Source organism: Geotrypetes seraphini, chromosome 9 (genome assembly GCF_902459505.1).
Source record: "Geotrypetes seraphini chromosome 9, aGeoSer1.1, whole genome shotgun sequence".
Taxonomy (NCBI): domain Eukaryota; kingdom Metazoa; phylum Chordata; class Amphibia; order Gymnophiona; family Dermophiidae; genus Geotrypetes; species Geotrypetes seraphini.
In genome coordinates, this window is record NC_047092.1 from 164,380,552 (window position 1) to 164,396,771 (window position 16,220).

Below are 16,220 nucleotides of genomic sequence, written 5' to 3' on the forward strand. Positions count from 1 at the left end.
TGGTCATGGACCAAGGGTACCAGTGTTCTTTTCTTCTCCAGAGCCACACCTATGGTACCGGTCATGGCCCAAGGGTACCGGTGTTCTTTTCTTTTCTTCTCCTCCGGAGCCACACCTATGGTACCGGTCATGGACCAAGGGTGCTGGTGCTCTCTTCTTTTCTTTTCTTTTCCTCTGGAGCCACACCTATGGTACTGGTCATGGACCAAGGGTGCCGATGTTCTTTTCTTTTCTTCTCCTCCGGAGCCACACCTATGGTACTGGTCATGGACCAAGGGTACTGGTGTTTTTTTCTTTTTCTTCTCCTCTGGAGTCACACCTATGGTACCGGTCATGGACCAAGGGTGCCGGTGCTTTTTTCTTTTCTTCTCCTCCGGAGCCACACCTATGGTACCGGTCATGGACCAAGGGTGCCGGTGCTCTCTTCTTCTCCTCCGGAGCCACACCTATGGTACCGGTCATGGACCAAGGGTGCTGGTGCTCTTTTCTTTTCTTCTGCACACCTATGGTACCGGTCATGGACCAAGGGTACCGGTGTTCTTTTCTTTTCTTCTGCTCCGGAGCCACACCTATGGTACCGGTCATGGACCAAGGGTACCGGTGTTCTTTTCTTTTCTTCTCCTCCGGAGCCACACCTATGGTACCGGTCATGGACCAAGGGTGCTGGTTTTCTTTTCTTTTCTTCTCCTCCGGAGCCACACCTATGGTACTGGTCATGGACCAAGGGTGCTGGTTTTCTTTTCTTTTCTTCTCCTCCGGAGCCACACCTATGGTACCGGTCATGGACCAAGGGTGCTGGTTTTCTTTTCTTTTCCTCCGGAGCCACACCTATGGTACCGGTCATGGACCAAGGGTGCTGGTTTTCTTTTCTTCTCCTCCGGAGCCACACCTATGGTACCGGTCATGGACCAAGGGTGCTGGTTTTCTTTTCTTTTCTTCTCCTTCGGAGCCACATCTATGGTACCGGTCAGGGACCAAGGGTGCCGGTGCTCTTTTCTTTTTCTCCGGAGCCACACCTATGGTACCGGTCATGGACCAAGGGTACCAGTGTTCTTTTCTTCTCCTTTGGAGCCACATCTATGGTACCGGTCATGGACCAAGGGTGCCGGTGCTTTTTTCTTTCTACTCTGAAACAACATCATCAGTACCGGTCATGGACCAACGGTACTGGCGTGTTTTTCTCTTTGCTGGGGCATGACCATCGGTACCGGCCATGGACCAACGGTCCTGGTGTCCTTTTCTCTCTGCTCGGAAATGACACCATCGGTATTGGTCATGGACCAACGGTGCCGGTGTCTTTTCCCGTCTGCTCCAGTGGTGCTGTGTGCCTTGATACCAGCTTTTTTCATCTAGGGAGTGTTGCACCTTGGTACTGGCGTTGTATCCATTGGTACTGGTTCTTCATTTTTAATAGTGTTTTATTTCATGGCACGATTTCTGTCGGCGTCGGCATGTTTTCACTGTTCCTGTCGGTGATGTCGACGTTTCTAATTGGTGTCGACCTCCCTGTTCGATGTTGACTTTTCTCTCGACTTCATATTACTGTCATCATGTCTGATCGATGTCACAGTCCATATCGACATCCAAGTCGATGTCGGACTTTCTTGTCGACATTAACATGTTCAACTGTGATTCCAGTTGTTTGGTTGTCAGCCCTGTTGACATTGTCTCTTCTAGTGCTGCCCGGTTGAGTTTTTTGATTCCAGGGACTTTTTCACTTGAATCTTCTCTGCTTTTGACAACTCCTATCCCATGACACCAGTTGTCGTTACAGTTACCGGTGTCGGTATTGTTCTGGTATGGGAAGCCTTTTCAGTCCTCAAGCTATATTCGGCCTTCGACTTAGACTCCTTGATAGTCTTGGCTTTGCCTGATTGAGAGGCTTGGGGTGTCTTTTAGAACTACGCCCCATCTCTCTCTGAAGTGGTGGGTGCTTCTTCATCACATGTGGGGTTCGCAAAGCTTTCATAATTGCACCATTAGGGAATTTTCTGTAAATGCATTCCTTTGGGAGTTGACTTTGCACAGTCATTTCTTTCACTATGGAATTTCTTTTCCTTCCTTGTCCTTATCTCCTCCAGAGTGGTTTGCTTCTCTTCCTGGATCTCTGTGGGGACTTTTGTGGCATGTCCTATGAAGTAGTTCCCATGTGTCTTGGTTTCTTTCCTGGTAGAGTTCCTCCTCACGACTAGTGTGTCGTCTTCTGGGCACCTCTGTCTTCTGGGCAGAGTGGACAAGGCTGGGGTCCGGTTAGCCAAACAGGCTTACTAAATTCCCCTACTGCCTGAATGGTTTCCTTGGCATTCATTGGTGTACACATTCCATATAGCTGCTTTTCCATTTGAGTACCTGTTTTTTGCAGATCTGTTTTTTACGGATCTGGTCTCCATCTGAGTGTCTGTCTTTATCATTATTCAACAGGTGAAGTTACTGAATGTCTGATTTGGGGACGTGTTCTTGGGGCTGTGCTGGAACATGTTTCCTCTACATTATGGACCTGGTGAGTTTTCTCTGGCCGCATCTGTGTAGCAGTTTTCACTGTCACGGTGGCTATCTTCTCAGTCTTCCTGTACTCCTGCAAGCCTAGGCTCTCTGAGATTTTTTCATCTGGAGGCTTTATTCATTAATCTTTTCCTCCTGCTCTCAGACTCTGTTTTCTTTTTAGAGTCTGCGTGGGATCTTAGGCAGTCCTTCCTGTTTTCTCCTGCTATTTCTCCTTGAAGGGTTCTCTTCAATTACTGGTCTTTCTCTTAATTGTCAAGGCCACTGGATGACTGTGTTTTTTCTAGATTTCAGACCTCATGGCTCTGCTTCCTGATTTTCCGGGCAGCCGCTACAGGCTCCAATTCATACGACTTTCAAGCTTTGGTTTTCAACTGTACTCCTTACCAGTTTTGTGGGTTTTTTTCCTCCCAGATTATTCAGGGTGTGTCTGATTGTGCTGGCCACATCTGTTCGATTACAGGGCCTTCTTGTTTTTCCACTTGTGAGAATATCTGCCTGCTTGTCCCTGGATAACACCTGTTACGGTAAGTTACTGTGCTTTTTCGAACATCTGGGTTTTTTACCCGGTTGTTTTTTCAGTACCCGTATTCATGTCTGTGTTTCTTTGGGGTACTTCATGACTCCACTCTCCTGAGTGTTTCTTTTTCAGATTGTTTTCAATCTTCCACATGTTGTTCCTTTTGAACATGTTGTTCCTGTCTCTGTTATGCCATGGGTTGGCCTACATTCTTGTACTCCTCAGTGGTCTTTTGTTTTCCAGTGGTACCAGGCGAGGGCTTGTCTCTCTAAACTGGTATATCTTTGATCTTCTCTAGTCTCTACGGAGGTTCCCTTTTCTATTTGTTACCTCCTTGTGTGGTCTTCATACTTGCTGCATCTAATTTCTCCCTGGGGGGGTGGGTTCATATGGGCGTTCTACAGCCTCAGGGTCTTTCAACTGCCAGGCATCGGATTTTTCCCATTTTTTTCCCCCCTATTTTTTCTAATGATATTTTTCGGACCTCATCATTTTTATCATCTACTCTGTCCTCAAGTCCCCCTTCCTTGCACAGTAAATTCAGGGGTTTTACACTACATGTAATTGAGCAAGGAGTCTAAAGCTCTCTCCTGTTATGTCAGGAGACCCTGTTTTTGTGACCTTGGAGGCGATTGTCCATCTGCTCTTGCTGCTATTCATGGGGAGCTGAATTTTCTAGCAGCCAATTTCAGCAGGATTCTTTAATCCTTTTACTCCAGGATTTTTCTTTGTCTGGCAACGGTTCTTTTTCTCTTGGATTGGGCGAGCATATTTTTATATGCATTTTCTTCGCTTCTTCTCCTTTTTCATCAAGCTCACGAGAGCTGTTATTACCATGATGCATGGTGACCCAGTCAACATGGGTTCTCCCTTCTTCGTCCACTCAAATTTTGGGAGCCCTTTCTTCTTCTCATTTTCCTGCTAGGTTCACTCCGACTCGGGACTCTTTGATTTCTTCCAATCTTCATTGATTTTTTTTCTTTGGGGCTACATCCGTTTCATTTACATCTTTTTCAGCCCGTTTGTTGATTTCTCCAGGATGTCACTCGCCCTTGTTGATATCAAAAGTGGTTTCGTTTTCTTTCCTGGTGTCTTTTTTTTTTTTTTCTCTGCCTTTTTCCACCTTCCTAACCGGAGGTATTTTTTATTTGTTTGATTCTAGTCTCGAGTCTACAGCTCTCAGACTTCTTTTTAATGCTATTGCATTTTTTCCCGTAATCTGTCGAGGAGCAGCCTCTTTCTGATTTCTTCTCTGGTTCCCAGGCTCATGACAGGGGTTTTTCATGTGTGTAACCACACCTCATTCCTTCTTCTGTCGTCTGGACTATTCCTGTGGTTCTTGCCTGGTTGTTGATGCTACCATTTGTATCAGTGGCGTCATCTCCACTTGAGTTTATTACTTGGAAAATTGTTTTTCCTTATGTCTCTCACCTCTTCCAGGGGGATCGGTGAGTGTTCATGCCCTGCTAGCAGCTTCATATTTATCAGTCTTCAATCAAGCCAAGATAATTCTGTGTTCATGTCCACAGTACCTTCTACTATTTTCATTTCACTCAGCCAGTTCTTCTGTTTGTGTTGTTTCCTGCACCTCGTTTTTCCCTACGAGGATCCTGGCTTTATATGTTTTGTCCTATAAGCGTTTTTTTGTCCTCCTTGTTACGCAGGTCGGAGCCACAGTGATTTTATTCCAACCTTTATTTTGATTGAACTCAGTTTGGATATCCTATATTCATGGGAATGATTTTCGTTAGGCTGATTGCCTCCCTCTCGTTCTTCTTTACTCAGACTGGCTTGGCACGGGGATATCATGTCCCAGACCCTAAGTTAGAGTTCTGGCAGCTTTTGTTTTTTCTTTATAGTTGCATTACTGAGGAATTCTGTACAGCTGCTACCTGGTTCTCAGTTCATTCCTTCTCTTCTCACTATTGTCTTTTTTTTCTCCAGACGGGATGGGCACTTAGGCCATTATGTTTTCCAATTGTATTTCTTTGGCCAACTCTCCCACCATCCCATCTCTGTTAGCTTGGAGGTCACCCATCAGTGAGAATATGATGCCTGCTTGTCCTGGGATAAAGCACAGTTACTTACCGTAACAGGTGTTATTCAGGGACAGCAGGCAGATATTCTCACAACCCACCCACCTCCCCAGGTTGTCTTCTTAGCTGGCTTATCTTAACTGAGGGACCGCGTGCCTACGTCGGGCAGGAAGACACTCGTGCATGCGCAGTGCGGGCATCAAGAGCTTTTTCTTTTTTTTTTATAATTCTTTATTCATTTTCATATTTTACATGAAGTGTACAAAATATTGAGTTACAACTAATGAATACACAATATCACTTTTATATCTATTACATAATATTCTGAACAAATTTTTTTATCCCCTCTCCCACCCCCCACCCTTCAAGTACTTTCCAATCACCTTATACATATTGTATACCATATTATAACATGTTATGTAAAATTATTTTCACTACCCCCTCCATGTGTGCCATAAAGAAGACAAGAAAAAGAAGATAAATCCTACTATTCATTCAGTACAATACTTTGTCAATGGCCCCCATATTTTTATAAATTTAGGATATGTCCATCAAGAGCTTTTTCAAGTTCTTGAAGTGTCTGTACTGGGGCTCCGTCGGTGTCGTCACCCATCAGTGAGTATATCTGCCTGCTGTCCCTGGATAACACCTGTTATGGTAAGTAACTGTGTTTTATGGTGGCGATGTCTGGGGCAGAGCTTGGGCTGCGGTACTTGGTTGATATTTGTTAGACTTAGGGGGGTACTTAGCTTGAAGAAGTTTAGAAACACTGCTCTACAGGAATGGCTGTCTGTTTTGTCACACACTGGAAGTTGGAGGGCAGTCGAGAGGTAACAGGAGGAGCAAAAGATTATGCTAATGAGGCTTCCTACAAGAGATCTCGCGAGATGGGATTGACTGCCCACTTGTTCAGGAATTGAGTGTGGCTTTCCAAGAATTAAGATTACCAAGGTAAGAACCTTTTATTTTTTCTTTTTAAAGTTGTTTTTTTTTTTTTTGTCTCAGCACACAAAACTATATGGATCAACCATCTTGTCTTTCATCTTTAATTATTCCTTATATCCCTACACATGCCCGTCATTCATTAGACACCAGTCGTTGAGTACGTACTTCCTGGCCCTAAACAAACATTCTATGAATCTGCAATAAGCTCTGATTTTTATTTTATTTTTTTCTTCATAGTCCCTAAAATGTGGAATGATCTCCCACCCTGTATTTGAGAAGAAACTACATATGTAAAATTTAAGGGACTGATTAAAACTCATCTATTTAGTAAAGCATTTGATCACTTGATTGCCTAACGACTCAACACTACCTCTGATGCTATCTCTGAAAGAGATATGTGAAAAGCACTCAGGATGTGATTATCCCTTTTGTATAAATGTGTAGTGAGTTTGCTTTTATCTATAATTTTAATATGGGGTTCCTTTTAATTATGTTTTATGTAAACTGCTTTGATCCATTTTTTGGAAAAGACGATCAATCAAAATTTAATAAACAATTAACAATTTGTGAGGGCTACTATCTTGATATCCTTGGAGAAAACTAACAGGTATATAAATTTGCTCACTTGTTTATAGGGTGAAGTTGAACAAATTGCTATGATGAAACCAAAAGGCCAGACTGAACATGATGAAGGTATGCTTGAATATCTGGAAGACATAATTGGATCTGGTCGACTGAAGGAGCCCATTCTGGTTTTATGTCGTAGAGTTGAGATATTAAATGAACAAAGAGGAGAAAAGGTGACTTTCTACATTTTCTTTTGTGGTTGGTAGTGTGATTTTAGTTGAAAAATAAAACGGCAAAAGAGTAAGCAAAAATGTGTTGAAAAACCAGTATTCAGTAAGAGCTAATATAGTACTCCCCCAACATTTGACGGGGTTGTGTTCTTGGAGTGACCGCGAAATGTGAAAAACCGTGATTATTGGATGCGGAAGAGGAGCGGGGATCGGAGGCGGGAGAGGGCTGCAGGGCTGGCTGCTGCTGCTGTTAGTGCCGATGCGGGCGGTGGTGCTTGAGGCTCCGACCTGGGCAATAAGAATTGCCGCTGCTGGGTCAGACCAGTGGTCCATCATGCCCAGCAGTCCGCTCACGCGGTGGCCCTCTGGTCAAAGACCAGCACCCTAACCGAGACTAGCCCTACCAGCGCACATTCTTATTCAGCAGGAAATTGTCTAACTTTGTCTTGAATCCCTGGAGGGTGTTTTCCCCTATAACAGCCTCCGGAAGAGCATTCCAGCTTTCTTCCACTCTGGGTGAAGAACTTCCTTACGTTTGTATGGAATCTATCCCCTTTCAACTTAAGAGAGTGCCCTCTCGTTCTCCCTACCTTGGAGAGGGTGAACAACCTGTCCTTATCTACTAAGTCTATGCCCTTCAGTACCTTGAATGTTTCGATCATGTCCCGTCTCAATCTCCTCTGTTCGAGGAGAAGAGACCCAGTTTCTCTAATCTTTTGCTGTACGGCAGCTCCTCCAACCCCTTAACCATCTTAGTCGCTCTTCTCTGGACCCTTTCGAGTAGTACCGTGTCCTCCTTCATGTATGGTGACCAGTGCTGGCCACATTACTCTAGGTAAGGGCGCACCATGGCCCGGTACAGCGGCATGAATCTTGGAGAGAACGTGAACTCGAAGGCCTTGAGCATGCACAGATGTTTAAGGCCCAGCAAAGAAGAAGATGCAGATCTTCGGGCACCGGCATGTTCTGTGCGTTGATGCGTTGATCCGGTGGGCGGATCGCAGAGGGCCCAGCTCACAAATTGAGGCAAGCTCGGTTCCCGAGGCGCTGATTTTGTGAATGTTTTGCTCGTCTTGCAAAACACTCGCAAACCGGTGCACTCGTAAACCGAGGTACCACTGTAGTAGCAACATACTGGAGTGGCCTAGTGGTGAAGCTGCTGCCTCTGCACCCTGAGGTTGTGGGATCGATCCCAGTGCTGCTCCTTGTTACCCTGGGCAAGTCACCTAATCTTCCATTGTCCCAAGTATGAGTACCTGTATATGGTAACCACAAAAGGGTGGTATTAAACTCCCATTCCCCTTAATCATGTTCCAAAAGTCTTCAAACCCTTGTTCATTTTTCACTTTTTGCAATCTTTCAATGCGGCAGAGGAAAGGCCCTGCCTGGGCTGGCTGCATGCAGCCTGTTTACATCGCTGCCTCTGTTGACCAGCTGCCGCTGCTGCTTTGGGAGAACTGCAGGTAAGAGATACCAGCTCTACAGGGTGAGAGGTGTTCATCGAAGGACAGACTCTTATGGAGGGAGGGAGGGCAGTCTCAGGAAGGGAGGTGGACAAAAAGTGTGTGTATTGGGGGAGGAAAGGACATGGATACTGGACTTGCAAGGTGAAGGGGAGGGGAAATGGATGGGTGCTAGATCCATAAATGTGTGGGAGAGAGGGGAAGAAAGAAAATGACCCAGTCTAGAAGGGGTGGGAAAGGAGGAATAGATGCTGGACCTACAAGTGGAAGTGGGGGGATAATAAAAGATAAGTTTGAGTGCCATTTAACTAAAATTGCATACGGCATTCACTCGATCTCTCAGCTGCCTTCGACACCATTGACTACCAACTTTTAATCAACAGATTGACCTCCATAGGACTAACAGATACTGCTCTGGATTGGTTTAGCTCCTTTTTCTCTAACCGTTCTTCTAATCAAAACTACGTCAGAACTGTTCAGATCTGATTACGGCACAAAGATCTATTCTCTCCCCTCTTCTCTTTAATATATTCACTTCCCCCCCTTCTTACAATAGCGCAATCAATCAGTTTCATAGTATTCAGCTATGCAGATGATATTCAACTTCTACATCCCATAAAGCTGAATGACCACCCAAGACATTCTGAATATAAACAACAAATTAGAACAGATTACACAATGACTTACCACACATATGCTATTCTTAAACCCTTCCAAATCAAACAGAATGATCTTGTCAGCCACCAAAAACAAAACCCCCAATTTCCCCCATCTTCTTAAAATCTATCCCACTTCAAATCACTAATAGTACAAAAATCTTCCGTGTTGTCATCGATGATGAATTATCCTTTCACCAACATATAAGCACAGTAATCAGGAGATGTTTCTATAAACTTAGAATGATTCGATCTGTTATGACCCTACTTGAACCCTCATCTCTTAATATCTTATTGCATTCCTTGGTAATATCGCAACTCGATTACTGTAACTCCCTATATCAAGAAATCACCCAAAAGGAAATAAGAAGACTATAGATTATTCAAAATACTGTGGTAAAACTGATCATAAAAATTTGATCATTATCCCTTTCCTTATAAAATCTCATTAGCTTCCTATCACTCATCGCATTACATATAAAATATTATTTACCTACTAAACCAAAATAACACACACTCCTGGATTTATAGACAGACTGCTTATTCCACACTGGCCAAGTAGAACACTACAATCCAGTAATCAGCATCTTCTGGAAATTCCATCCCCGCGACACCTATTTTACGTCACAACCAGAAATAAGATTTTTTTTTTTCTGTAACAGCACCCTCAACATGGAACTCTTTACCTCCACATCTTCGAGAATAACTACCTTTAGATAAATTTAAAGTCACTCTAAAGACCTTTCTTGCCTATGACAAGTAGATATTAGACATTTAAGGGCGCCTATGACAAGTAGATATCGGACCTTAGGAGAAGGAAGACCAACTCCCCCCTCCTCATGTACTACCCAATGTTCTCTGCTTAGCTGGATATGCTCTCAGCCTATCGCCTTCCCATGGCAACTGGATATGAAAGTTCTGATTTCTGAGCACTGGGGAGAGTCCTGAGAGCTCCCATAAGGTGGCTAAAGCTCTGCCCAAGTTATATCCTATGAACCAGGAGTTCCAGCAGATATTTATGCCTAAAGTAGACACTCTGGTAGCTCAGGTGACCAAGCGTACATTCTTTCCTTGCGAGAGAAGCGTAGTGCTTAAGGATCAACAGGATCACAGACTGGACATGTTGCTGAAAAGGCAGTTTGAGACCTTGTCTCTGGCAGTGAGGGCTTCTGTGGCAGTCTCCTTGGTGACTCGAGATTGCCATTCTAAATTGCTTGACCCTGGTAGTACACCTTCTGATCCTCTTTCCAAGCTGCTGGTATTTGGCTGATGCTTTGGATGATCTGCTGAGGGTAGTGTGCAGGGTCTCAGCTTACTCTGTCTGCTTGCAGAATCTTGTGGATCAGACATTGGGCTGGGGATTCCATAAACAAAGCCACACTCAGAAGATTTCCTTTCAGGGAAAATGTTTGGCCAGGGGTTGGATGACCTCATGGCTAGCATGCAGGACTGCCATCCGAAATTGCTTCTGGACAGCAGGATTTCTAAAGGACAGTCCCATGTGTCCTTTCAAGGCTCATGCCTTTCTCCTCTGGGTCTTCGTCCTAGAGATTCTCCAGGAGTAGAAAATCCCAGGGCCCCATGTCCCAGCCAGGTGGGCAGCCCAAAAAGTTACAATGATGCCAGGTCTTCGGGCAAGATTGGAGGCAAGCTGCAGAACTTTCTGGAAGCATGGGAAGCTATCATTTACAATTATGTATGTTCATTTTTATGGAAACCGCTAAAGGTGGTATATAAAATTTTAAAATAAATAGTTGGAGCTCGCCCGTCCCCTCTCTGCCTTGTTCATAGACTCGCCGGTGGGCAAACCAGAAAAAGCAACTCTTCAAAAGTTGGTGGACATTCAGGCGATCAATTGGGTACCAGACGCAGATTTGGGCTCTGGCAAATGCTCCATTTTGTCGTGCCAAAAAAGTTTTTGAGGATTTGAGGCTGATCCTGGACCTCAAGTATGTCAGTGCAGCTCTCAAAATGCCTCATTTTTGTATGGAGAACCTTTGGTCGGTTATCACCTCATTGCAGCCAGGGGAGTTCTGACGGCGCTAGATCTGATGGAAGCGTATCTCCACATCCCAATCTTTCTGGATCACAGGTGCTTCCTTCGTTTCCATACCCATTCTGTTTGGCTACAGCCCCCCGGGCCTTCATCAAGGTAATAGTTGTAGTGATGTGTAGAGAATGACATGGGGAAAAAATTTGTCCCCGTCTCCGTGAACTCAGTCCCTGTCTTCGCCCCGTCCCTGCAAACCATCTGATCTCATCCGCAAAAACCTCGAATAGTTTTATACTGAACTTATTTTATTAAAATATAAAAATAAACAATATCTGTACAATTGTCATTTTATAAATCAAGAGTTCTGGCTGCCGAACTAGAGGAAGAGATCTTCAGCTGGCAGGGTCTTCTTTATAACAGTTTATCAACAACTACAACACTACTGTATCCTAAAGCAAGAAAAGAAATATAAATTTTTTTTCTACCTTTGTTGTCTGGTTTCTGCTTTCCTCATCTTCTCATCATTCTCTTCCTTCCATCCACTGAAACTGTGGTTGTGATGGGGAAGAAATTGCCAGTTAAAAAGGAGATGACTGTTTTGAGAGTGTGCTTGGATAACTGTCTTATGATGGGAAAGCAAATTCTGAAAACGATCCAGCAGGGCTATATGCAATTGCAAATGCTTTATAGATTGAAACCATTGTTGCCAGCTTCCAATTTCCCCAGTGTTGTCCAGGCTTTAATCCTGAGTAGAGTGGACTATTGCAATTCTTTTTATTTGAGAGTTGCTAAAGGGAAACTGTTAATTCTGCTGCTCGATTGATTATGGGGGTTCCAAGGAGGTCACATATCTCCTGTATTGAAACGGCTGCATTGGTTGCTTATGCAGCAAAGAGTGCATTTTAAGATTCTTGCAATTATTCATCAGATACTGTACCACGTATCTCCAAGAGATGTTTGAAATTTAGCAACCTAGAAGAAATTTAAGATCTGAAAAGAAAATGAAATTGAGTATGGCGGGCCGGATGTTTATTGTGCATGTCAGGATTGGAGCATCAGCAATGCCTGTGGCTGGTGTGAAACTTTGGAATGCCCTGCCTCGCATTCTACGATTTTGTGCGGGGAAGATCAATTTTAAGAAAATGTTAAAATGCAGCTTTTTATCAATGCTTTCCTATGCTAATGTCTCAGTAATCTCTTCAGTTTAAAGAATATTTTTGCCTTGAATTTAATATTCAATGCTTTTTCACATTTTAATTGTTGAAATTATGATTTGATAATGTTTGTATTGATATTATGATTTGATAATGCTTGCTTTTGATATTGTATTATTTTTCCTTGGGGGGGAATGGTAAATTTGCTTGTCCATTGTTTGTATCATATGTGTAGACTAAAGAGCGACCAGGATAATATGTATGTAACCAATGTGTAAACCGCATAGTTTTATGCGGTATACAAATTGTTAAATAAATAAAATTTCTATGCCTCTACCAGAAACTCTGCCTCTCCCTCCATCCCCCCCCCCCTCAAAAAAAAAAAAAAATAAAAAATTGGTCTGGCACCCTTTTCTTCCCTCTGCTCCCTCCATGGTTTGGTATCTCTGTTGTCTTCTCTTCCATCTCTCACTCCCTCTCCCAGACTTTTAGCATCTCTCTCCTCCCTTCAGATCTGTCTCCTCCTCCTTCCATCGATAAGTGAAATATAAGAAAGGTGCAAAAATGTAAAGGCCTTTGCTTGGCACAACATAAAAATAAATATCTATATCTATATATATATATAGCCCATCCTGTCTGCCCATATTAGAAAACTGAATTGTAAGTTCTTGTACAATCCCCCTTTATTCCGGGACCTGTGGGTTTTATGCATCCTTAGCTACCAGGCACTGTGGAAAGCTTCAGATGATTGAAGTCATAAGTCCTTCCTCTTCTAGCATATCCTGGAGCATGCCCATTAGATTCCTCTCTTGCTTTATACAGGAGCTTATCTCTTCTGTTCATGTTTTTTTTTTCCTAGTTTTCTGTAATTTTTTTTGGCTAATTCCTTTGTGGGTTTATCCTCGTGCTGTGGCGGTTCCCTGCAGGAGCATCCTTGCAGCAGGAGATTGCAGACTGTTGGAGAACGTCATCTGCTTTTGGGGAGTTTCCTTCGCGGCAGTAAGCCCCCCCTGGATAGCCTGCAGGTCAGATTGAGAGCTAACTCACCCCAGGTTCATCCACTAGTGGGTGTAGTAGCGCAGTCTGAGCAGTTCTAAGGAGGCACGACTGGGAGCAGAGCCGGACTGCGTGCCTCTGCCAGCTGGTTGCTTGATGTATCCAAGGGTGGCGGAGGTCACCGGCCGTGGTGGTCGGGCTGGTAGGGCAGTCAGAAGACTTGAAATTCAGCTTCCAGAGGCTTTAGATCTCCCTACATATTTTTTTTGCATTGCCTGCATTCTCTCCCATTCAGCACAATGGAAGAGTGAGTAACAAAGTGACAGCCTGTTTTGACGATTTGGGGGAGATCTTAGAAAGGGGGTTTTGAGTGGCTTCCCTGAATGCCATACCCCTCCCCACCTCTAAAATCACCTTGAGCAATTTGCCCTTTAAGAGACACTTCTGTTCGGCTAGGATCTGGGATGACCTCATGACAAATACACAAGACCACAAGCCGAAGGCTTTGCCCGGAAGTAAGCCACATCCTGCCAAGAGTTCGAGGGCATTCTAATTTTCGTCCATTCCAACGTCCTCGCCAGTATGCTGGTTCTCCCCCTCTGGGCAGAGGTACCCTCTGTTCTCTAGGCCCCTTTTCATGGGATCTGGCTGTCAGCAGTCCCCAAACAGATGTCCAGCAGCCCCCCCCCCTAAAAAAAACAGTTCTGGTGCCAGGCCCCCGGCTCCTCTCCCACGCATAGCAGAGTGGCTGTTTGCCTTCCTGGCGGAATGAGAGACCATCACATCTGACTGCTAGGTTTTGGAGGTACTCCATGACGGGATCAAATTGGAGTTTCTCCATTCTCTTTCTAAGTATTTTCTAGATTCCCCAGTAGACCGTCCTGAGAAGGCTTTTTGGGTGCAGGTTTCAGTCTGCAGACATTTGGATCTTAAGGCCATCGAGCCCGTGCCAGAGGGCAACCTGGACTGTGGGAGATACTCAATAAAATTCATCATTCCAGAGAAAGGCTCCAAAGATTGGAGACTGATCCTGGATCTCAAAGTGGTCAATGCAGCACTGAAAGTGCCCAGCTTCCACATGGATACAGTGTGATCTGTCATTGCTTCAGTGGCGCAGAGGGAATTTCTGGCCTCCCTGGATCTCACAGAGACGTATCTTCATATTCCCATTTTTACGGCGCACAGGAGTTTCTGCAGATTCATGTCCTGGAGTAGCACTTTCAGTTTGCGGTTCTTCCTTTTGGGTTGGTGACAGTACCCAGGACCTTCACCAAGGTGACTGTGGTAGTTGCAGCGCATCTTTGCGCTCTGGGTGTCCTGGTCCATCCATATCTGGACAATTGGCTGATCAGAGCTCCCTCTCGCCGAGGGGATCCAGGCGGTTCAGCAGGTGTTTCACTTGCTGCAGCGTCTGGATTGGGTGATCAACCTTCAGAACAGTCACTTGGAGCCCACCTAGGATTTGGAGTACCTGGGGGTCCGCTTTCACATGTGATAGAACAAAGTGTTCCTTCCCTTAGCCCGTCAAGAGAAGATTCGGAAAGTCATCGGGGAACTTCTGGCCACTCAGTCTCCAGGTCCTAGGGCTCATGGTGGTGACGATAGATGTAGTTCTGTGGGCTAGAGCCAGAATGTGTCCCTTGCTGGAGGCTCTGTTGTCCCGATGGAATCCGCAGCGGGACCAATTGCTTGTCCTCCTGCCTTGGACAGCGTCAGCGCACAGCAGTATGGCATGGTGGTTGAATCCCCTGACTCTAACCAGGGGCCTTCCGCTCCGGATCTCGGATTGGGTGACTCCATCAACGGACGCAATTCTCTCTGTCTGGGGTGCAGTCTATATATTGGTTCTGATGCAGGGCCGGTGGGCGCCCTTGGAATGCAAGTAGTTGATCAATCACCTAGAGCTGTGGGCAATTTGTCTCGCCCTCTTGCATTTCTAGGTCCCTCTCTGTCATCAAGCTGTCTGAGTGTTCTCAGACAATGCCACAGTGGTAGCTTACGTCAACTGGCAAGGGGGCACGAAGAGCCCCTCCATAAGCATGGAAGCCCAGTTGCTTTTTTGATGGGCAGAAAGACATCTGCTTATGCTGTCCACATCTCATGTGGCAGGCGTAAACAACGTTCAGGCAGACTTTCTCAGTCGCCAGATACTGGACCCCGGAGAGTGGTTGAGCTCTCCTGGAGAGCTTTTGCGTGCATAGTGCACCAATGATGGGGGCACCAGTGTTCGACCTCATGGCAACCGTGGCGAACAAGAAGGCCGATTTTGTTTTTCAGTCGTCGAGAGGCTGGCAGTGATGGCCTGGATGCTCTGGTACAGTTCTTGCCACAGGAGGGTCGTCTTTACACCTTCCCTCCGTGGCCCAAAAGTCAAGATTTGATGATAATAAAGAAAGCAATGATAGCAATTCACTTCATAGCGATGCAACAGGAAAAGAGCTAAAATTAAAAACTGTACAAAAAATGAGATTGTTGAGGAATAGTAGCTGAAAAGCAATAACCACAAACACCTGCAGTTTAAGCAACAAAAATCAGGATCTGAAAGTCCTGATGTTAGAAGCAGACTTGGATATTGTTGCTATCACTGAGACATTGTTCAGTGAGTCCCATGGATGGGATGCCAACATACCGGGCTATAATCCCTTCAGGAAGGATAGAGATGATAGAAAAGGTGAAGGAGTAGCTCTCTATGTAAAGACAGATATCCAAGCGACTGAAATGCAGGGCACCTGGGGAAAGGAAGAAGCGATTTGAATTGTTTTGAAAAGAGAAAATGGAACTTCTATCCACTTGAGTGTTATCTATAGACCTCCAACTCAACTGCAATAAAGATCTGATTACAGATATACAAAAGGTGGGAAAGAAAGGGGAGGTGCTGTTGCTGGATGATTTCAACCTGCTGGATTCGGACTAGAAAGTTCTGTCTGTGGAATTGGAAAGAAGTAGGAAGATTGCTGGCCACATGGTATAGAGCCCTTAAGCTTGCTCCTGCGGCTCCGTACCTGGAGCGTGTGATGGACCACTGGTCTAAGGATTTGGCAGCTGCCTATGACAGAGCTCATTTTTTTTGGATCTTTTTGCTAATATTTCCCTCTTAGTGGGGGGTCTACCGACCTTAGAGAAATGCAATTTAAAATCTTACACCGGGCCTACATTTC

General features: G+C 44.8%; 1 protein-coding gene across 6 annotated transcripts in view; it reads left to right on the plus strand.

The window, feature by feature from the left end:
- Window positions 1–16,220, plus strand: part of SMC4 (structural maintenance of chromosomes 4) — a 238,359-nt gene that overhangs the window by 38,296 nt on the left and 183,843 nt on the right. For all 6 annotated transcript variants that reach the window (XM_033959216.1, XM_033959220.1, XM_033959218.1 and 3 more), the window contains one exon: window positions 6,639–6,803. In XM_033959216.1, the coding sequence (XP_033815107.1) occupies window positions 6,639–6,803 (165 nt within the window). The remainder of the gene's footprint in view (window positions 1–6,638; window positions 6,804–16,220) is intronic.